General features: G+C 50.8%; 1 protein-coding gene across 9 annotated transcripts in view; it reads right to left on the reverse strand.

Moving 5' to 3' along the window:
* The window catches only part of PLEKHA7 (pleckstrin homology domain containing A7), a 207,984-nt gene that overhangs the window by 28,870 nt on the left and 170,147 nt on the right, over positions 1-8,967 (reverse strand). For all 9 annotated transcript variants that reach the window (XM_024731567.1, XM_024731563.1, XM_024731568.1 and 6 more), the window contains one exon: positions 6,512-6,565. In XM_024731567.1, coding sequence (XP_024587335.1) covers positions 6,512-6,565 — 54 coding nt within the window. The remainder of the gene's footprint in view (positions 1-6,511; positions 6,566-8,967) is intronic.

Raw genomic sequence — 8,967 nt, forward strand, 5'->3', positions numbered from 1 at the left:
CCCCCCCGCCCCCAATGGCAGCACAAAAGATGGAGTCACAAAACACTACGGATGAGAGGCTCAGCCTGGTGCACCAGCCAAAACGCTGAGGGAGCTTCAATAGACAGAAAATAAACCGAAATGACTCGCGGGAAGCCTGGAGGCGGTCAGGAGAGCCCCTGGTGAAGCAAGTGATGGAGTCGGCACTGAGCCAGAAGCAATGGAATGGCCCCGCCTGGAGATACAGATCAGATCATCTTACGCTTCTCCTGGGCCGACAGCCCTGTGCTGACTTCTTCAGCACTTTGTAAAGCACGTTGATCAAAGGTTCATTATTTTTTATCTGTTCCAAACAAAAAGGCAAATACAACAAATCGTAACAGGTAAGACATCAAATGACATTTGAAGGAGCCAGAATTTGGGGAACTGGCAAGGGGAAACCTTAAGGAGGATGTGCGTCGTGCAGTTCAAATGAGTGTGTCTCAGTCTGGTTATGCGGCTTCCCAGCCGGTGGACCTTTCCAGACTTCAGTTCCCTCATCCGTAAATGGCGGATCATAAGCGCTGCCTGAAGGATCTTCGTGCAGGCTAGTTTATGTGAGAGTGCTGATTCCAGTGCCCATGTCCTTCCTGGTTCTGCCACAGAAGGCAAGAGGGGACTGCTTCTTCCCCTCTCCTCCCCCCATCACATACTGTAAGATACTGAATCTGTAGTTTAGAGTAGAGCCATGCATTAGTCTCAGCCCCACCCACCTTTGGTCCCTCAGACCCTCGCCTCCACACCTAAACCACTATGTCTTACCCATGATGCCAAATGCTTCCTGCTCCTTTGAGAAGGAACCGTCCCCACCCACTAAGACACTGGACCTCAACCCTGCCTCCACCACTGAGATCACCCAGGAGCTTTAAAAGACTGATGCCTGAGTCCCACTCCAAGAAAACTTGGATGTAATTGGCCTGGGGTGGGGCCTAGGCACTGGGATTCTTTAAAAGCCCTCCTGGGTGAGTCTGATGTGCAGCCAGGAGTGGGAATCACTCCACTGAAAAATGGTTCTCACACTTGAGCATGCTTCAGAATCATCTGGAGGGCTGTGAATATACACACTTGCTGGGCCCCACCTCCAAAGGTTCTCACTGGGCAGCTCTGAGGTGGGAGCCAAGACTGCTCATTTCTAACAGAGCCCCAGGAATTGCTGACACTGTTCATCTGGGATCACACTTCGAGGACCACTGCTTTTAAACCATGTTTCTCAGCCATACCTACACATTAGAACACCTAGGGAGTGTCTTTCTTTCTTAAAGAGTAATACCTGGGTATTACCAATTAAATCAAAGTCTCTAAGGGGTAAGACCCAAGCATCCATATTCATTGCTCTAGTTCATGACCAGCGTTAACAATCTCTCTTCAGAATAAAAGACCTCTGCTTACTGTACACAAGAATCACCCCAGAGCTTGATTTTAAAAACACAGAATTCTGGGCATCATTTCCAGCGGTTCTAATTCAACAGAACCCTCCAGATCTGCAATTTTTTTTTTTTTTTTTTTTTGGGTACACGCACGAACCCGTGTCCCTTGCATTGGCAGGCGGACTCTCAACCACTGCGCCACCAGGGAAGCCCCAGATCTGCAATTTGATATCAAGCTCCCAGATCATTCTGAGATAGATGGTGTTCCAGACCATGACTTAAGAACTCTGCTCCAGAACCTAACTGGAAACAGACTCTGAACAGAGAAGCCTAGATCTCAGGCTCTGTCAGGAAAAGTCCAAAGGCCAGGCACCTGGAGCCACTGATGACGTTCCTCACTAGGGACAATCTGCTCCACCTAAAAGGCACCACCTGTGTAGTTGCAGGTGCCCTTCCCCCACCTCACTTTACCAGCTGTGCTTCCCAGATGCATAAAAACAATTCAAGCCGTAAACAACAGCGAAACTTCACACCCCCTTTTCAGATCTGGCTCCGGTGTAGGGTTCTGAAGAGCAGAACATTAATGCCAGAAATACAACTCAGCGAATGCAACTTCAGGGCAGATGAGGTACATGGCACACGGAAGAAAGGAGGCAGGTGTGAAGTTGGTCACAGGGTTCGAATCTCAGCTGCACACCTTTGCAGAAGTTACCTCTCTGATACATGGGTTCCTGATTAGTAAGGTGGGGATAATAATTCTTATTTGCTCAAAGGTGCTGAGAGGATTAAGTGAGATAATGAACAACGGGTGCCCCACAACTGCCAGGTAAGGACAGATGCTCAATCGGCGTGAAACCCTTTCCACCCTGGCACTGCCAAGTAAAATGCCAGGAAAGTAAGCATTTCCAAAGAGGACACCAACACAGAGCATCTTCTAAGAGAGTGGAGTCTGCTTTTATTTGCTCATTCGGCACCCCAGCAGGAATGCTCACTTCAGGAGACCAAGCTCCATAACATGTGAGCAAACACCACCAAGGGGTTCTGGAACCCAAGCATCAGCTGAAGGAGGTGGAGGGGACATGGGCTCTGGATCCTTAAGTCTGCGGCCTTTGGGACAGGGACGCGGGGGACCCTGTGCCAACCTGGTGGGGGCAGGGAGACCATCCTTCTCCAGAGAGGCTTACCTCTCCCCACAAGGACCCAGGGGGGACCTCTCACAAGAAGCTGGTCACAGCGGGGCTGTGCTCGGCGCCATCTCCATGACCAGGCTGGGCTACACCGCCCATTCAGTTGTGTCTTCTGAGGCCCTCGTCTCAGGGACCCCACTGGGCTCGCGGCAGCTCATCTTGTCTAGCACGTCACAGGATCTCAAGAGTCAACGGGCCTGAGGGTTTTCCTGATCCAGTCACATCCCACTCAGTGCTCACCTGGCCTCAGCTGCGCCGCAGTGATGGGGAGGTCACTGTGGCCTGTGGTGGCCCTTTTAGATAAGTCTTTCTTCTACTCAGCTAAAACCTGTCTACTTGTAGCTGTGATCCACTTGTTTTAATCGCCCCTCAGAGCCACGGAAGACACATGGTAACGTTTTAAAGCTTTATAGACTGTCTCTATGTCTTGCCTGCATTGCCCCTTCCTCCTTCAACCGACCACACTGTAGCTGTGCTGCCTGCTGCTGTGTTTCTTGTTTCTGCCCAGTCTGCTTTCCATTAGGGAATCCCCCACCCTTCACTCCACAGGGAGGCTCGGCTGGGATGAAGCCAACCTGAGTGTGCAAGTGGCCACGTTTCTTCCCTGGCCGTGTGGAAAGTAGAACAGTTGGTGGCATGGCCTGAGCTCCTGGAACACAAGCCCTGGCTACGTGAACCAGTATATTCCCTTTGTGGCTCAGCAGGCTGATCTGGGTTTCGGATACCTGCCAACAAAAGCATCCCGCCTAATACACTCCTCAGCCACAGTTCTTGCAGCCCCTCATCACCTCTCCTTTGATTCCAGCCCTTCCCTCGTCTGGATCCTGAAGTGAAACGTCCATCTGGGAACTCTACACCCCAGCTGGGTCTGAGTAGAGCAGGCCCACTGCCTCCCTGATTTGGAGGGAAGCCTGTCTCTTGGAGGGAGGCCAAGGTGATGTCAGCCTTTCTGAATGATGACTCACACACAACACAAACCCCAGCATCTTTTCCCACCCATGTTGCTGGTAAGCCAAGTGTCTCTCACCTGCTGGTGCTGTTATTGGGGGACTGGTTCTCTAAGAGGAGCTTAGCAACTGAAGTAGCAGCTACAAGACCAGGGAAATTCTGGTATCAACACAGCTGTTTTTCAAGATAAACAGCGACAACTTCCAATCACTAGTTAATGTTTTGGTCACATACGGCTCCTAGTTGGTGAAACACCCCAAGGATGCAACCTTGTCTCTATCACAGCATAAATATTTCCTGGCAGAAAGACCCCAGTTCAGCTCCACAAAAAACTTAATACCTTTGGGTTCACAGTAGTAGAAGCAGCATTGTAAGAGCGGCTGGGAGGCAGGGTGATTAAGAGCACCAGCTTCAGAGTCAGTGCTGCTCCCAAGTACTGGCTCCCCCGTAACTACTAACATGGCCTTGGGAGAGTCATTTACTTCTTTGAGCCTCAGTCAGTGAAAAAAAGATAACATCACCTCCCTTATAGGGCTACTGCCGCGGGTACATAATTTAACAGAAGTAAAACATGGTGACTGACACACATTTTGCCCTCTTTGGTTATTCCGCTTCTGTTGGCGGTCAGGACACAGACTCCTGGCTCTACTCTGCTATCCTATGCCTCAGTTTTTCTCTCTCCCTAAATCCCTTTTATTGAGCTCAAGTTCTATAATCTTTAAATAAAACCAAGCTGAGCTGGATCTTCTCTCCAGGACCACCTGTGAGGTTGGCTCTCTCACACCAACGGGAATCAGAAGACACCTATTTCCTCCTATTTCCTGTCGCTCTGGCTCAGGCACTTTATGAAGTCCCCTCGCACCGTGCACCAAGCACTCTGAAGAGTGTTTTCTGGTACACCTGTGCTGCTGTGAGCCACGCCTCTCCCACAGGCCTAGGTACATCGTGGATGCTCTACAAATACTTCTGTGTCACCTGCATGGCCCTGGGCATGGTGAGGCCAGGGAACAGGGACATGGTGGTACACAGGGCAGGTGGAGGCCGGGGGCTGCTCCAGGTCAGATGGGGGAGGTGGGCATGGTGGAAGGACCTACCCAGGTTCAGAGCGCAGGAGGGAGGGCTGGGCTGCACATCTGGCCCACACCACCACGTCTGGGCACTGAGCCCTGACTACCATACTCACTCACGCATGCTCTACGTGACCTGAATACCACGTAAGCTAGAAAACGTCTTGGTTTTGAGAGAACCCTCCTTGTTTTGCTCATGTCTGAAAGCCAAGCCTGACTTTTCTTCACTGCACCTTCCTTCCTAAAGCCTAGAGAGACTCCGGAACCTGGACAATCTGTCCCCACTTTTCCAGCCACACCACCCTCACCCTGGCTCTCCCTGGCTCCCACAGTTCCCTTCCCTTTAACGTCAACCAACCTAAAGCCTTGGCTCTGCAAGGCTCTGGACACACGCCACCTCCTTTCCAGCACTGCAGCCACAGTCATCTTCACTATCTCAGCTCTGAGCACTGGGCCAGACAAATCTTTATACGCTCATTGCAAAAAAGTCTGTGTTATTTCAGGATGCTTTCTTTCCCCGACCCAGAACATCTGGAAGTTTCTCAAGGCCAGAGAGCCTCGATTTTTCTCTTCCATCCCCCCTAGCTTCTCCAGAGCTGGATACAGCACAAGTGCTCATTACCAGATACATTAAGTTAACTGAGGGATTCCTAACCAAAGGTGTTGATCTTGCCTCAGAGGGGGGAGGCCCCTCCTCTGCTGCCTTAGGACCTAATGTTCATACCCCTGCTTCTACAAGGCTGTATGATAATCCCCAAGTTAAAAATATCTCAAGCCAGGTACACTGGGGACCGAGGGAGGCATGTCCCCCGCCGCAGTCACCTGGGTGTCCTCCCGCAGGGCCCTCTGCCCGCCCTCTCACACCCGCAGTTAATTAAAGGTCACGTTCCTTCAGTCTTAAGTCATGGCTCAGGCATAAGAAGTGCTTTTCACAGTGGGAGCTTTCAGAGAGCTGTGGGAACAGAACAGTAGCAGCTCTCTTCCAGGCAGAATGCCTCTCGCTTCTCTAGCAGCTTTCCCAGCTCTGTCTGTGCTGTGGAGGCTGATTTAGAGCCTGAACGTCATCACCTACAGGGTGGGGCCCGACGTTCATCTCCTAAACACGGATGGGAGGGATGGGCGACTCCGGTACCCCTCAGAGCCACGTGATTCCATGTGGCACTTGCTCCCCCCACTACAAAACCAGACAATCCACAAAACTGCTTGTGCCTGAAAACACACATCAGCGGCACCCTGTGAACCAAACCCATCCCAGCCCCACTGGAGGCTCTGAAGAAGCAACTGGTTATCATATGGAGGAACCTTGTGGTTCTAACCAAGGACAGGAAGAAAGCAAGATCTCGTGCCCTCATTCTGCAAGCCAGAGACCTTACAGCAGAATTCACAAGAAACTGAGAAGAGCCCAGAGTCTGAGGCTACAAGAAATAAGACTCTTCTAAAAGGTACAAACTTCCAGTTATAAAATAAATAAATCATGAGGATGGAATGTACAGCATAGTGACTACAGTTAACAAAACTGTACTGCATATTTGAATGCTGCTAAGAGAGTAGATCTTAAAAGTGCTCATCATAAGGAAAAAAAGAATTTGTAACCCAGAATGGTGATGGATGTTAATTAGATTTGTGATCATCTCCCAATAGATACAAATATCACTATGTCGTACACCCGGAACTAATACAATGTTATATGTCAATTAGATTCAATTTAAAAATGAAATTTCCAAAAGCCACAGCAACCAAAGAAAAAAATCAAAAACCCCAAAACAAAAAATCCCCCTTCTGATTCAGACAGGAGACATCTTCATTTGAAACCCAGATTTGTTAAGACCTGCAAGGCCTTTGGCTTTGGGGCTGGTCTCCAATGAGGCTGACACTCTCAGAAAGGTAAGTGTCCCAGGACAGCAAGACCCCTGAGGCCACTCACCTTTAGGTCCAGGTACTCCAGGTCTTTCTTCAGCTGGAGGTAGGTATCGTCAGCCTTCAAATGAAGCAGAGAGAGAAAAAAGCCAGTGATGAACACCAAAGGTGTCCACAACTCGGCTTCACGTGTGACCCATTTACACCTGTGCAGCTTCGGGGACAAGAGACCACAGCAGACCAACACATCCAGGCCACAGAGGAAGCACAAATGTCTCGGTGCAGCTCAGAGCTCTCTCAGCATAGTGGATCTCACAGGTCTACCATGTGGGGAAAGCCAGCTTGTTCCCACCATTGGCTGGGGACAGTTTGATGAGGAGGAGGGAGACAGCACACATCCCACCAGAGGACCAGGCCAGCAGAGCAGCTGAGGCGGAGGCGAGCTCCTGAGACAGAACGAGAGAGGTCTACCTGGAAGAGGACATGCCACGCTCCAAACCTTTGCACTGGGCCACTTCACATGCATGAAGGAAAATGACCCCCTGATGGGTGCGGATGGATGCCTGGAAGAGGCATGGAGATGACCTAGGTGACCCGGGGAGGTTCCCTTCTGACCTTGGGTTCTAGAACGATAAGCACCAGGAGCTGCAGAAAGTTTCCTGGAAGTTTTGGCTCCGTTTGCTGAGCATGGAGCCAAGGTGGCTGGGTCAGGAGCTAGATAAGAAAGGTCCAGGCAGACCTGTCTGCTTGTGTCATCTCTGACAGTCTGTTGAGTTCTTCAGTATAATTACCAGAAACAGTGAGTATAAGGAAAAGACTCTTTGATTTCCTAGAACTTGTGCTTCCTATGTAATGGATCACAGAAGCTAACTGTGAGGGAGAGGGGCTACGAAAGCTTAAGAAGAACAGTCTGGGCACTTTCTCAGCCAACTAAGAGGCCTCTCAGCAAGCCAAAGCAAGCCAGGGCTAGGAAGGTGGTCCGAGTTTAGAGCGCTGATGTAAAACAAACAAAAATAAATAATGCAAAACGTTCAGGCAGTGCTTTTAAGCATGAGAAGGCCTGAAGGAGCACTGCCAGGGACACCAGTGTTTGCAAGATCTTATTTCTGTCCCTAAACTGTCTCCTTACCCATCCCTACTTCCTCAATCAGCCCAGTCCTGCAGTAAGAGGGACAGAGCAATGTTACTAAAAATCACCCAAATTCACAAATTAGGATTTTTGCATGTGCTCCCTTATATTCATTTTTCCAAATACATTTCCTGTATCTCTCAGGTCCCACTAAAATAGGACAGGTAAGGATAGTGACAATTCCCTCAACCTCCTCATCTGTCCTCTGCCTACTTCTGTGCAGCTCGGGGGACCAGGCTCGTGTGGACCAGCATCTTCTTTAAGATGCTCGGGATGCCCAGGAGAACGACTGTCTGGCTACTCCTCGAGGAGCTTGCCTGCAACCCCTCATGTCTTGGAAACAGTTTAGAACACTGTGCCAGACAGGACCTGGAATCTGGCTCCAGCCTGCAGGCCACTAGCTGAGGGATCCTGGGCAAGTCACTTTCCCACCTGTCCTCCCTAACCTCTCCCAGGCTACTGTGAAATTCACTGAGACACGGGGTGTGAAGATGCTCTGACAGTCAGCAGGGCACTATCCAGATGAGAGGGCACCATGCCTTCTCCCTCCAGGCTGACACACACCTCTCAGCATCCCAAGGAGGACCGAAGGTGGCAACAAGGATGACAGCTAGCACAGCCCTTGGACGTGACCACACACCAGCCTGGCAGTCATTACTCACAGGCAGAGAAGCCACAGTTCAGGTCCCTCACATCACATGCAGCCTCCTCCCCAGCAACAGGGGCGTGGGCCCCACGATGGCTGCACAGTGTCTGGCAGTAGCATCCAGTAGCAAACAGGCAGGAACAAGGGAGAGAGCCAGACAGCAGGACAGACTAGAGCACGGGCACGAGGGAGCACAGGCCAGCATGTCACTCCCCTGTCCCTGGGGCGGCCCCCAGCCCTGAGAGAGCCCACCGGCGCTGACCTGGCAGCTGGGAAAGGTCAGCTCGTGCTGCAGTAACTGGCTGATGGCGAAATTTCGCACCCTGGCCAACTTGGCCTGGTGCCGCCGTAACCGGGTGAGAAGCAGTGAGAGCTCCTCCAGCTGCAGGTGTGTAGACACATCATGAGGAAATTAGGCACCGCAGGAGCACGACGCTGTAATTACTCTTCACCCCGGTGCCGGCACAGCATTGATACGACACCATTAGGTAATTATTGCATTAATTCTGTCATTAGGACAAGTAAAGGCACTGGCAGAAAAGGGGCTGCGGGAAGTAGTTTTTATCAGGAAACAGCCACCAGCAGTGCAACCTCACCCAGACTTGAGTTTTGAAGACAGTGAACTAATCAAAGCAAAGACCAGGAAGAAAGGAGAGGAGCTAACCGGAGAAAAAGGCAGGTGGCTGGAAAATGCTGCAGACAAAATGCTGCCCAAAAGAGAATAAACACCACAGTCTCTGCCACTTCC

This window comes from Neophocaena asiaeorientalis, unplaced genomic scaffold (genome assembly GCF_003031525.2).
Source record: "Neophocaena asiaeorientalis asiaeorientalis breed wild unplaced genomic scaffold, Neophocaena_asiaeorientalis_V1.1 scaffold571, whole genome shotgun sequence".
Lineage (NCBI taxonomy): Eukaryota > Metazoa > Chordata > Mammalia > Artiodactyla > Phocoenidae > Neophocaena > Neophocaena asiaeorientalis.